Source organism: Rissa tridactyla, chromosome 6, assembly GCF_028500815.1.
Source record: "Rissa tridactyla isolate bRisTri1 chromosome 6, bRisTri1.patW.cur.20221130, whole genome shotgun sequence".
In the NCBI taxonomy this organism is placed as follows: domain Eukaryota; kingdom Metazoa; phylum Chordata; class Aves; order Charadriiformes; family Laridae; genus Rissa; species Rissa tridactyla.
In genome coordinates, this window is record NC_071471.1 from 70,457,707 (window position 1) to 70,472,329 (window position 14,623).

The 14,623-nt window shown below is 41.9% G+C and overlaps 1 protein-coding gene across 2 annotated transcripts in view; it reads left to right on the top strand.

Annotated features, from left to right (window-relative positions):
- The first annotated feature begins 9,709 nt into the window (after positions 1-9,709).
- Positions 9,710-14,623, top strand: part of DOCK1 (dedicator of cytokinesis 1) — a 323,977-nt gene continuing 319,063 nt past the window's right edge. For both annotated transcript variants that reach the window (XM_054206749.1, XM_054206750.1), the window contains exon 1: positions 9,710-9,853. In XM_054206749.1, coding sequence (XP_054062724.1) covers positions 9,808-9,853 — 46 coding nt within the window. In that variant the 5' untranslated portion in view covers positions 9,710-9,807. The remainder of the gene's footprint in view (positions 9,854-14,623) is intronic.

A 14,623-nucleotide genomic window follows, 5' to 3' on the forward strand; every position in this document is an offset into this window, starting at 1 on the left:
TCTGATCTAAAGACAGATAGCCATATAAATACAAAGGGTTCAAGAAAAAAATATTTCTTTCTCTGAAGTTGAATTAAAAGTTCAGTTTTTAAAGCATTAAAAGAACCATCAACATGTGACACTTTTGATATAGGGATAAGCACAGACCTTTCTAAAGTGGAAAGTGAATCCTTTGCATTTTAAGGTAGCGCTGGTATTTGCAGGCAGCGAGACAAAGGGGATGGTAGCGTGGCTATGGAAACGTGAAAGTACCTGGCGATGTCATGTGTGACGTACCCTTGAAAAGGTAAGAGCAGATGTGCCCAGTGTACCAGGGCAATCCAAGAAGCCTTCCAGCTGGAATCACTGGCAGGCACTTACTGGTGGGTGCTCCACGCCGCTCCAGGAGGGATCCGCTACCGATACCGGCTGCTTCTGCGGAGGTGGGAGGCTCAGTTCCCTGGCAGGACTAATTCTGTTTTATTCATCTAATTAACGGGTTTCACTTCCTCCTCTCTGACTGATGCAGAAGTTCTTAGAGAGCAGGGAAAGTGAAGCTAAAGAGAATTAAATTTAAAACAAAATAATGGTGGGGGGAAGAGTGTAAGGAAAATTAACTTAAAAAAACCAAGAACACATACCAAAAAAAGGTGTTGCAAATGAACCCAAATGGCCTTTGGGGATAATTCAGCTTCATACATCTATTTCAGCTTTTAAAATGTGTCTTAGCATTCTTTGTATGCCTTTGAGGTGATCCAAGGAACACATCCTGAAAGTGGAAGAAAATAATACTTCATTATTAAAGTGCATTCAAAAATAAATGAAAACACAACATTACAGGCCTTAGGAATGACACCTGCAGCGTTGTTCAAACCAGTAACAGTCTGTCAAGCTTGGTTTAATGCCTGTGATTGAGAGATCTAGTGCCTGAAACCTCTTCACTCCAGAGCTGCTCCAGAGCAAAAGCCCACCAAAATCAACGTGACTCCTTCCATTGATTTCAGAGAGCCTGGACCAAGGCCAGGTTTGACAGAACAAAGGCAGCAGCTTTAAAAACGCTGCTCAAAAACTTCTTACCCTTTCTTCCGATGACCGCTGTTGAGACTTTAAGCCATGCCACGGTCTGTGCCTGGATGCCGAGACTGCCATAGCAGCGGTGGATTTGATAATGGTCATAATCTGAATTTTCCACTGTGAAATACACAGAGACATTTTATATATAGTAACCGGTCATAAAAATCATCAGATGGAAACATCTCAGAGTCATTGAAAGAAAGCTTTGCACCTTTCCAAGCAATACACTTGATAATGTTTCACTTGGAAAAAACCTAATAACTTTTTTTTATAACAATCTGAGAGAATTTACAGCCAACGGTTCTCTCTGAGAACATTCAGGCTCCAGGAATATACGGCTTGGTTTCAAAAAATTATTATCAGTTCTGAATATTATAAAACTGACATAGTTTCCAGAAAAGGTTGTAAACAAATTATTGGGACTTTCTGTTCCAGGAAATACATTAAAAACAATCAAAGTAAAAAAATTAAGTTGGCCAGCGAAAAAACTGTCTAGACAAAGGTTCCATTATATGATTTTAACAATCCCCTGCAAATGCTGCTTAAAGATAAAATTGGATTCCTGTCCAGAATATTAATACTTTTATTGCAGTTTATGGCAACATATGCGTTTTATAGATACATGTACATATTCATATCCAGATAGTCAGATGAAGAACATTCAAAATGGTCTAGATAATGGTTTATCAGTATTTCTCTCTATCAAATAAGTAAATCATTGTTTTTCAGGCGGAGGCTTCTGCCGCGGAGGAGGATTTCCTCATTTTTAGACAAGGACTTCTGTATTTCCATTTCAACCTCTGTCTGTGCACGTTTGTGAGTAGTTGCTACGTGTGACACAACTTAGGGCTATAGAGTGAGGAACAGCGCTCACAACTTTCTATTTCCAAACAATTCCACATAAATAGTTTGCAAGTTGAAGTTTCGGCATAGTCAGAGCAAGCTCAGGAATACAGCAACTGGGTTTATTGGATTTGACTTATCTCAGTGGAGTATGCTCATGAAAGTAAAAAAAGCGACTCTTCTCTCGCATGACAGGAGAGAATTTTGAGATGTTTTTCTATGCCAGACAAAAGGAAGGCACCGAGAATTAGATCAGCTCTTCTCCATTTTTCTAGGCGTAGCAATGCACCTTTTACTCTTTAGTAGCCAACTGCACAAAATAACTTTGTGCTCCATGTGGAAACCTGAACCCACCTCCCACTTCAGACCCATGCAAAACAGAGGCAGGATCTGACTTAACTGTTCCAGGATCCTGGATCTTATATGAGAAGAAGAAAAAAATGCAGCTGGTTTCAGAAAGGAATATTTAAGCTTAAGTAAATTTCAAAATTGTCCTGGTGAAACTGGTCACAAACTGGTTTATATTTATCAGTTAACATACTGTTCATAACCAAAATGAGACTATATCAGAATTACTAAAAACTTGTGTGGTAGTATAGACAAGAAAAAAATCAAAGTTAAAATAGTGAGCTAGTAACCATGTGGGGTTTCTTTGGGTAGAGAAACTTAAAAAAAAGCTTCATTTTTAAAATTTCTGACTGTGCCAAAATAGAAAAAAAAAAAACCAAAACTTGGAAAGAAAGGCTAAGATTTATAGAAGATCAAAAGCAAATGGTTGAGTTCTTGGCTTGCTACATGCTCCCAGGTGAATAAATAATACCTCATTTTGGAGAAGCTGTTTTGAGCTACTTTAATCAACTGTGAGGTCCAGGGTTCAATGGAAATGTTGTTTTTTTTCCAAATGGAACTGGACCTGTCATGCCAACATGGCTAGAAAGTGTGGAGTTACCATCCCCTCATCTGCTCTGAGAGTGGTCGAGTGGAGGACTCTATCCAAAGCCAGGGGAAGCAGCAAAAGCTGTTATCCTGAGGTGCAGCTGAGAAAGACTTTTAAAAGGCTCTTTAGAAAACCAATCCTGCCACATTTACAGCAGGGTAGGGAACCCTGCCCATCCGTTTGGGGAGAAATCCATTTGGAAACCTGGTTTTGGAGGCATGCCAGCAGATGGACAGAGGGAGAGATAATGGGTACCACTTGCCCCTGGCCCACGACTATCAGCGCTGCCCGATTCCCTGCGCACCTGGCAGTAGCTGCTGCTGCAGGGTTTGCCAAGTGCTTTAGATCAAGCCGTTGTCAAAAGCGATGTCAGCTTCTCATGCTACATGCAGTCTCCTGGGCACCCTCCCACCCCTTTCTAACTTGCTCTTGTAAGGGCTCAAATGGCTACGCAATTTGGATAAAAAGTTGATAGGTTATTTTTTTTATTTTTTTCTTTAAAAATTAACACTTTTTTTTTATACACGCAGGCCATTTCTCTGAATCCTGCCTGGTTCTTTCTTCCCCCCCAAATCCTTTTCATCATTGCTTCAAATACTTCATATTTCAGTAACTAGTTTCTCAAACCTTATAAGAGGTGCTAGTACATCATGTTCTTTCATTGTCATTTCTCATTGTCATCTCATATCATCAAAAGATGAGAGGGAACATTGTCTGCAGACCGAGGAAATCATAAAATCTAACCCTGCCCCAGCTAATGTGTCACTTTTGGCCCTAGGAAAATCACATAATCAAGAGGTGACAGAAGTGGTCTGATATTCTGAGTTTCTCAATTTCTGAATGCCTGTCACATTTTAGAAAGCTGGCCTCAGCTCAGCTGCCTCTCAGTTGTAAATGGAGATAAGAACACCTTTCTGTCTCACAAGAGAGAGTTAATATTTGTTCAGTGCTTTCAAAATGTTAAGTGCTACATAAGTGCTAAGCGTTATTAACAGAAATAATGTATGTTTTCATCTAGAGCCTGTACTCTTCTATCTGATCATTATCTAGCTTCTAATAAATAACAATTTTACCAGAATATAGTCCCAGAAAATATCTTTCTCACTCTTCTTGGAAAATGTTCCTAATTTTTATCATGAGACTTAAACATAGTGTGTCAGAATTAAAATAGTAGATCTGTTGGAGTTCATAAACTCACTGGTCTCTGGGAATGATTTTTCCTTATCTTGTTATATAGAGCATTTTGGTTTACCAGTTACCTTTGAGTTTGACAGAGAGTATGTAAATTGAGTTCATAATCTCATTTCGAGTATCAATATCAAATACATGAAAAACATACCAGTAAACACTAAACAGACACCCACCCCACCCCCACGTAAAACCTTATACTGTTGGTTATTTAAAGCTATTGCAAAGAGGAACAGGTTGTCACTAACTAACAGTAAACTATATGCTACTTTGTATTTTGCAGTCATTCGTACTACCCTTCCTCTTAACTGCTTTGGGCTTGACTGTAAAATTTGTAATGATATTCCCGAGCACTTACTCGTGGGTGTGAGTCTGTTGCTATTAAGTAAGGGTTAAAGTCCAGCTCGCATAAGGAACTGATGAAAAATTAAGTTTTGTGTGCTTTGGAGTTTACAACATGACGCTCATGTGAGTGAGTGCATCTTGCTCATGTGGCTATGTATTTCAGTTGGAAATAAAAAAGTAAACCTAGATTTGGTGAAATTTTGGGGTGCAGTGAAGCTGAGTTAACCTGAAATTGCTAACATAATTTCATAGGTACTTCAGCTGCCTCAGTCCCAGGAATAAACATCCTCCCTCAGGAGGGCACAGCAGGGTAAATACTAAATACACTGCTTCATCACCCTGCAGAGAAAGATCCCATTAGCAAGGCAACCTTTCCAAAGCTAACTATTTGCCAATGTCCAAGATACACGCTGTCATTCAAATAAACACACTACTTAAGGTAATGCCTACGATGCTTTTGACAGAACAAGACGTGCTACTGATGTAAATGGTATTTGTGCAGAGCACACAGGGACAGAAACCGACCCATCATAAAATCTCATTGCACTTTTTCTCCGAAGAATGTAAAATCTTGCACTCTGAAATGATCAGAAAACGGATTTTCCCCTTTGTAGAAATGAAGCCACTTATGTTTATTGTAGCACTGTAAAACTCATGTAATTTTTTTTTTTATTTTATTTTAGAGCACAAGATGAAATACCAGGGTATAAACTAAGCTGTATCTATGATAATCATATCCTTCCTAAAACACATCACTTTAGAAACCCCTGTGTATTTATACAGAGTAACTTGGAGATGTTCACACATTTGCATTTAAACATCAAACCCACTGAAGTTGTCTTGTTCATTATATCACTTTTGATATAATACAGTAAGAACAGCCTGAAGTATTTCCGAAGGAACATAACTTACAAAACAATCCCTTCCATTACATACAAACAAGCCCCATGTTTTAAGCTAAAACACTATCAGTTTAATTAAAAAAATTACTTAATATTTTATCTCCTTTATGAACTTGAAAATAATTAATTGGCCTTTATATCCCTAATAGTTCCATAGTCTGTAAATATAAAAATTCAAATGTAAGAAGGAAATAAATGCTGATTAAGAGGCAGCAGGATGGAAGGAGAGGCACTCTCTTTAACCCATCTGAAAGATACCATGCCAGTGCAATGAATGCAATATAATTCATAATAGCTATATAAATTCAAATGTTGCCTTTGAATACTTATGCTGGCAACTGAAGTCCTGCATCCAGCATGCTGGTTATCACAAATGTCATCGTACTAGAAGAAAACTTAAGACACACCCATATATAAGCAAAATGCTTCTATAAAAGTAAAATGAAGATTAAAGATTACTGGGCATATTTCAAAAACACATGGGCAAAGCCTGGAAGAGCCCAAAACTTCCCTCCAGCTATTGTCAAACTCCAGTCCAGGGTTATAAATGCCACACCTTGGCTGACTGAAGCCAATAGGAACATCAAAAGAAATTCACTTTTGGCTTCTTAATTCTCCCTGAAAACTTCCCATGTTTGTCTGCAAGAGATCCCCAAGATATTCATAGATATATGAGGTATATTTAAGGCCAAGGCTGAAGTCATTTTTGTAACACAAACTCATAAACTTAATTTCATTTCCATTCTGATTAAGAGCAATCCATTAAAAAAAAAAAAACCAAACAAAACCGTCTTTCCATCAGGTATAAAAACCTCTTACCCAACCATGAAACATAGAAATGATCTAGAGCATAGATGTCATTCACCCCAAATGAAAACTGTATAGCAAAAATAGATGATGAGTATGCGGAATGGAAGCAATAACATTTCCAACAGAATGTCTTCAATAGAAATAGAAAAGCAAAACAATTATTTATTATATGATATTATGTATATCCTTCACGTCACCTCCTGGGAGGAATATTTCCAAGAGGAATCTGCATTGTGTGTGTAGAATAACTACTTATATGTTTTGACTGAAAATGTTGAATTTACCTACAAGGTGTGACAATGAAAAAAAATTATTACAAAACCTGTGATATTTAACTGAGATGGAACAAACATTCCTCTCATGTAGTCATATGCAGTGAAATATAACTTGATTGCATCTGTACATAGAGTATCTCTTATTTATTGCAAGTATATTTCATGCAGGGTAATGGATCTGTTTCCATTCAGCCTCTTCAAAAGATACTCCTAATCTCTCTGACAAGAATTTCAAATATCATTCATGGCCAAATACTGCATTTGGATTTCTTGGAGTTAACGTTATGAAAAGGAATGTGTCTTTGCTCCAAGAGAACTGCCTCCAAATCAATGCGATGCATTCAAAAAAGAAGGTGAGAATCCAAAGAGTTGACATAATGATGTGATAAAACTTCCAGATTTTATGGAAAGAAGCATTTTTCAGTTTCCTCTTCATAAATGGAAAACATACATGCACAATGTGAAGAAACATATTATGCCTAAGTATGTAAAATATGTCAGCTTGAATATTTTACAGTTTAATGAAAAAATACTTTTCAGGAGGATAGTTTATATTATGTTTGCCGGAGAAAAATAAAAATATTTTATTTTCTCAATATTACAGTCCTATCCCATTACCATTTTTTTCCCTAGGTGCAAAAAACCAGCACTGGGATATTTATGCACTGCAAACTAGGAGGAGTATGTTTTACTGGCTATCAAAATTTTAATGGCATTAGCTCTATTTGTAACATGTTTTCATTAAAATGAATGAAATAGACATTGTAACAAAATGAAATAAACTCTCACCAGTATCAGTGGGGCTCTCTGTTGGTCATGGGATTATTCCTGTTGTTTCTCTTACAGGTCATGATCAGACAACAGGACAAACATCTTTTTCCACTGACGTCAAAATGCATTTTGCTAATAGAGAACATGGATTTAATATGTAAACTGTAAGTAATTCTTTAGCTTTCATTTTATTGAATCTGATACTTCCTGCCTTAGAAGTGTACATAGGTATATATAATTCCCATTTAGTGCAGATATATGTGTAAACTGAGACTAAGGAGTGCCAACCTATACAAGACTTTAATTTAACCCTCAGTTAACACCTGAAGAAAGGCTGTCAGCTGTACATTTCTCATGAAGGGAAACATGCTTCCTTAGCCTCCCTCAAAATAGAAACAAATACCACCATTTGCGTTTCGGATTGGAACCTTGAGGCCCAGAAAGGATAGAACACTGCAATAGCTCACTTCATTAGCTAATTACAGCTATCTGCAGGTTTAAATTAACATCAAGTGCTGCTTTGTATCCCCTATTCACACCCTGTGTATTTTGCACACATTGTTCAGGGAAGTGATTCCTGGTTATCAGTAATCTAAATGAGAAGTCCATCAGGTTCTCTGATTTACAGATTATTAGACTAATAGTCTTAAAAATCTCTAAACCATCTAATGCCTGAGCAGCTTTGTCAGTTTTGCAGCACATATGTAGTAGCATTACAAAAATAACGTGTCAGATATATAGAACAGCAAAATACTCATCACTAGAAATAAATACTATTGCTGCACTGCTTTTCCATTTCATTTCTCCTTTCCCTTGTGTGGAAAACCAAAGATAACTACAGGAACAGGGCAAGTACATCCATTATTTCAGTTACTTCACTTTGATTTATCTTATAAAAATAAACCTTTTAAATCAAAGAGCTCACTTGTAAGTTGTCTTTGGTAAGACTCTAATCATTTACCCATTAATGCAGGGTAAAGATGATGAGCCATGAAGCTGACTTTGAAAACCTTTTGATCTTCTCACTCCCAGGCATAATGAGTAAAGGTGCAGTACTTCGCTCTATCACAATGGCCCTTCAATTCTGCAGGACAAGAACAGTGAAATTCAGATTAGTTCGAATGTGTAGGTGGTGACCTGGGAAACAAATCTCAAAGATGGGAAAAGGGAAGATACATGGAAAGAGGATTAGACTCCTTCAGATGTTTGAGCTGAATACCTGGTCTCAAAGTATAATAATGACAATGATAGAATCATAGAATGGTTTGGGTTGGAAGGGACCTTAAAGATCATAATAAATGCTGTTGCAGAAATTCCTAATGATACCAAAAAATAAGAGGAGAGAAAAGATATTCAACCCTGACCTTGGAAGAGGACCTATTTTCATTCTTAAATTTGCGGTAGAGGGCTTCTCCTTTGGTGAAGGAGGTGTCTTAACAAACGAGAGCCAGTCAGACATTTCACCTTTCCTTATTTCTCTTGTTATCCTTCTGCTTTCTGTTGACTTTTACACAGTTTGTTTTCTTTTTGCTCAGTTTATTTTCTTTTTGCTAAAGACTATTTTTTAATTTTCTTTTTAAATCATGGTCCTGCGTCTCTGCAGGAGCACAGGGGTTGGGGATCAGGAAGCTCATTTCCCTTGCTGCTTCTTTTGTAATCACATATTCCACCCTCTAATTAGCCAGGAGATGTTAAGTTTGCAGTAGGTTTTTGATCCAGGTTTAGAAATCAGGTTTCTCATTGTTATGGCTAAGGAAGGACTTATTCATGAACGGTGGGCTCATCAACATGGTAATACCCAAATGCTGGTATTAAACATTAGCAGAAACCTTGTTTTAGTGCCACATCTCTGGGAAGGAAGCAAAGAGAAACCCTCGAGGGCCAGGTGGCTGGAGAGATCACAGCAGGAGCCATAAAACAACCAAGAAACTGACGATTTCCCAGCAGCAGACCCAGATCCCTCTGCCGGAGCTGCCTGGCAATGTGGCACTGAGGAAAGTCCTGTTGGTTTCATTACAGAGCTGGCTTTGCGTAGGTGAAACAACTTTTCTGGCAAAAGCAAGGCCAGGTGTACCTGGAACACAATGATACAATTAAGGAGACTGACAGAGCGGCACCACCCCGTTCCGCTTTCCTTTGTGTAGAAATCAGCCGGCACCCGGCCGGGTTTTCCTGGGACAAGGGGGCTGCGTGGGGACTCCGGCTCCTTTGCCCCCTCAGCGCTCCGCCGTCGGGGACCCACTGGGGCGGGCTGCCCACCGTCCCCCTCAGCGCCACGGGGACCCGGTGAGACGGGCTGCCCGCCTCCTTCAGCACCCCGGAGCCCGGGGGGAGATCCGCTGAGGCGATCTGCCTGCCGCCCCCCTCAGCGACCCGAGGCGCGCTACCCGCCGCTCCCCTCAGCACCCCGGGGCCGCGGACCCCCCCGAGACGGGCTGCCCGCCGCCCCCCTCAGCGCCCCGGGGACTCCCCACGCTCCTCCCGCCGCCGTCCGAGCGGGGCCGTCCGCCCCGCCATCGCCCGCCTCCCCCGCGGACGGGCCGGCCGGGGCTCCAGGCCGCTGGCTCCGCCCGCACCACATGACTCCGCCGTCGGGAGAAACTTTTCCCGTCCCGCGGTTGGAAAATGGCGGCGTAAGAGCGGGGCTCTCGCATCCCCGCCCGGTCCGGCCGCCCCCAGCGCCATGACCCGCTGGGTTCCCACCAAAAGGGAGGAAAAATACGGCGTAGGTGAGGACCGTCCCGGCCCCGCTCCCGCCTGTTGCGCTCCGCCTGCCCGCGGGGAACCCCCAGCCGCGGGCCTTCCCCCCCTTCCTCCCCGCCTCGGCTCCCCCGGAGCCGGTCTCCGGCGGCGGCCCGCTCCCCTCCCCGGGTCGGGGCCGCGCTTCCCCGCGCAGCAGCGACCGCCGGTTCCCCGCCGCCTCAGGGAACCGCGGGGCCGGGAGGGAGCGGGGGGGTCGGCCGGCGGCCCCCGCTCCCCGCCGGGCTTTGCTGAGGGAAAGTTTAGAAGTTGTCTGGAAACGCCGGGCAACCTGCGCTTGAGCCGTCCTCGCGGAAAAAAAGTTGGCTTTTCTTTTTCTCCTAGATATCTTTTTTTCTTCCTGAGTGCTACTTTGTGCGAATAGAAGAGGGCTTTGAGTTACTTTTACATTGGTTTCTTTTTTTTTTTTTTTTTTTTTTTTTTCGCCTCTTCCCTGATGGCAGCTGAACAGGATACGCTCCCGGTGCGGGATCCTTGGTGGGAGCTGGGCAGCCCACCCTGCGCCATGGTGATGCCCCGTCTCCTGTGCCCCCTGGGGAGAGGCTGGGTTTGAGGCCACCAAGGGAAAAGGCTCTTCGTTGTGCGGGGAGTGTGATTTTCATACAGATGAGGGGTTTCCCCCTGCGCGCTGCTGTCCGGGGATCCATTTCGTACTCCGCTTCTTCCGTCCCTCTCAAACAGAGGGGGATTGTTCTCTGTAGTTAAAACGTCTCCGCTTTAATTAAACGGAACCAAACTCTGGTGTGGTTTTGGGCAACGTTGTGCCAAGAGGGCCCATCTTGATATTGAAGATGTTTCATTTTGGTCAAAAGTGTTTTTTAGTGGTTTTGGAGAAGAAAACTTCATTGGCATGAGTGAGAGCATTTGTCTTGGGGAAGGAAATAATAAATCTGACTATTGAATTTGGAAATACAAAGTCCAGTGCCTGCCACCATTCTCGGACTCTATTGGTTGTGAAGAACAATTTACTTTTCATATATAGCCACAGCTGAGCCTTATATAAACAGCGTGAGCGGGAAGAAGGGAGTTTCTGGGTCTAAGTAGAGCCCAAGTGAATTTTAGGAATTAATTTTAAATTCTGGGTGTACATCCCTAGAAAATGAGAGCATGACTCTTAAACGAATAGCAAATCCTAGACAGCCAGTTACACTGTGTGAGAGCTGGAGTAACACCAGTGCTGAGGAGGCAAGACAAATGTAAGAAAGTAAAAATACTACAGATGGCAGCTGCTCGTTAAGTTTTCCAAAATACCTGCTTCGTGTTGTGGGATAGGTGGGGTATTTCTGAAAGGCTGGAATGACTGAATCGTCACGTAGTATATGGTAGCTTTATAAATCAGTGCCACTCGAAAGCAAGTTCCTCTTTTGTAGGAACTTGTGTCCAATACTGTGGCGAAGGAGATTCCCCTGACCTGGGTTTCCAGGAATTGATGTCTTGGAAGTGCTTTTGAAAGGGTGAAAGAATAAGAAGCATGGAATAAACTATTTTAAAATACACTTCAAGTGTATTTGAATATCCAGTGTGGGAACTTGTACGTGTGGTAAGAGAAATAGACTTAAGTGTAATTTAAGGAAAAAAAATAATTGTTTCACAGTTTCAAAAAGCACAAGATTATGTGCTCAATTGGTGTTTTTTGTTTGGGTCCACTGCTCCGGAAAGAAGTTTGTCGTGGTTTTATAATAGGTTTGTTTTTCTGTGGTAGTTTCTTTTCTTTTTCCTGCAAGTTAGCTGAGAGGGGGGATCCTCGGCAAAATTAGCGTATTTCTCTGCTGAACTGCAGGGGGTGAGGGTCGAAAGTAGCTGTGGTGTTGCAAGGAGATAAAATCAGATTTAGAGCTAATTGAAGGTTGCAATTCACTGGCCCGTGCTATGCTGTTGGATGCTGTTTTGGGAGCTTCTTTTTGGTGTCGCTGGGTTTCCTCCTTAGGAAGGTGAATATTCAGTTTACTTGCATGTGTTTTACACATTTCTGTCTTGTTAAGAAAGGGCACTTCTGTACACTGCAAGACTTCTGGTGTTTTATTTTTTGCTGCTTCTGAAACTTTAAGGTTGTGGAGAATTGACGTAGCAGTTCCATAGTCCCAAAGAGAAATGAGAAGGCACTGTTAAGGTGAACATGCTAATAAACAAGTATTTTTGTTCCTGACTATATACAATGGTCAGTCCTGGAGTCTGACAGTGGAACAGAAACATCTGCCTGTTCCCAAAAAATCGAACTGTTAATTGATTGATGTTAATTGGATTGCTAATTGAACCGCCATCTTAGTCATACATGCATGTAATATACTTAGTGTGTACACTAAAGCAGAAATAACAGGAAGGTATGTATTGTTGTGGGTTATATTATTTATGTTGCAATTGTAGGAGCTCAGAAATGCCTGTACGTATACATAAGTGTGTGTGTGTATATATATATAAGATGTGTATATATGTAATATGCGCATGTGTATATATAATACATATATATACTTTTTTCCTCCTCTTGACTACTGTGTTCCTGTGCACAACTAAGCTTTCTTAACATCTCAAGTCCCAAAGATTTGCTGGCTGTGATGAAGTTGGAATAAATTACTGAAACTGTGGCAGGACACAGGTGTGTTAAGAAGCACTCCTCCTGCTCAGCCCTTCCCACCCGGCACGGTGGGGTTCGCAGGTGATGCTGGATGTCCAGCACACGTGTAAACTGAACTTACTGCCTTAAAATGAGGAATGCTGTCGCGTAGTGCATAGGCGTTATCTCAGCAGGCAGTTGTGAGCGTGACTCAGCTCCGCTTCCTGAGAGAATTCAGGGCTCGGCGTGCGGGGAGGTTGGATGAGGAATGGGTGTGGATATAATGGGATAATACATTTATTAGATTAATGTACGGGGAACCATCCAAAACAGGAAAACGATCAGCGTAACTGAAGTAGCTTTTCTCCACTCCTGATGCCGTGTATCCTCCTTCGTCTCGGTGCCTAGCTCTGTGTTTCATCTCCTTCCCCGTGCCGGCGGGGAGGCATGCGGTGGTGGTGAGACGGCCATGCGGGTGAGCGGCTTCCTCAGTAGGAACATGAGAGGCTTTCAGAGAGCCCCAGAAGCTGCTTATGTCTGCTGCGTACCCTCGATGTCCCAAGTGGCTGCGGAGTGTAGCTGCTCAGTCTCGCATTTCCTGCTTTTAGCGTGATGCGAAAATTGTAATTTTGTTGTTCTTCCTTATGCCAGTGGAGAGGAGATGTTATGAGCTGCTTTGGGAAGTCTGCGAGCCTGAATAGTGCTTCTGAGATAGCATAAAGTAGCTCTAGTACCTTCCAAATCCTCTTGACTTCTGCTGTTTGACCCTTTTCCTTTGGACTTAAAGCTGCAGTAAGAGGTAGAACTGGAGTTACTATGGTTACCAAAATTACCATATTTAAGATGCCATTGTCTTCAAAAGTATGTGCAGATATGGAGTAATTAGTCCACCACTGTGATAGTTTAATCTGTGGGGTTTTTTTTATTTTTAAAATAGGGAATTAGAAAAATAGTGCCACGTGTGTCTGTGCATGGTCACATGTAGAAGGAGAACTTCCTGGCCACAGGGCCTGTGCTCTCTGAGATCCTGTTAATTTTCAGGATGCTGACTCTACTTTCCTCTGCTACTCCTGATGAGTCAGTGGAAAACATGGATAATTGTGCTCGTGCTGTGATCAGAATGCCAGGCAAAGTGCTCCTGGCTTTGGACAGCTTCATAAATGCAAAGCCTTGATGAAGAAAGGGCTGGATATCTGTGCGGGGAGCTGCATTGGGTGTTACTACTTCAGGACAGCACGTGTTGCCTGGGTAGGTGCTGCCTAATGCCATGTATTAGGTCAAAGATAACGTTTATGTCAAGGACACCATTGTTTTAAAAATAGCCTGTACTTCTATGAGTGTGTGTGTATAGTTGTTGCACTTCTATGGCATACCTAGGTGCGCTCAAGCTTTCCCCTGGGTAATCAGGGTGCTGCAAGTACTTGAGATGGTCTGTGTCGTTCTCAGTCCTTAGCCACTATCATGCAAGCTGCTCAGATACACCCTACACTGCGTAGCGTGTGTGTCTACACATACATTAATTAAAAAAAAAAACAAACAAAAAAAAACAAAAAAAAAACAAACAAAAAAACCCAAAACACAAAAATCAGCAACAAGCAAACAAAAACCCAGCCCGCAAACAAAAACCCAGCCCACAACCAAAACCAATTGTAGCGTGAGCCACACCAGTTGGGAGTTCCTGTATTTTTCCTTGTGCCTGGTGAGTTTTTATTGCACGTCACGACAGAGCGAATCATAGCTAGCCTGATTTAGATGCTTTGAAACAGCACTTTGGCCACATTTCAAGGTTAGGGTATTTTGGTGCCTCTCTTGAGACTGGGATAACTTCTCAAAAGGTATATATGGAAGTATCTTCAGAAGAAATATACCTAGTTTTTTTATTATTAGGGGAGGGCTATAATGGGTTGGTGGACTGTGGTGATACAAACGTTGTGATACCTAAGTTTTGCAACTAAGTTTGTGCTCTTGTAATGGCTTTTCGAAAGGGGGGCATAGGGATTTGCTAAAAGCAGTGCTGTTGAAAGCACAGGAACCGCTATGGCAGAGCACTGCTGCTTTGCTTCTGCTGCTTGAGGGAGGACTGCAGCGGTTTGGGACAGATTTGAAGCTTTTGTGGAATCCTGGATTTACAATCCACAGCTGCGGTGAGTGGTGGTGGCACGTGGACACTCTTGTTCACTGAGAGACC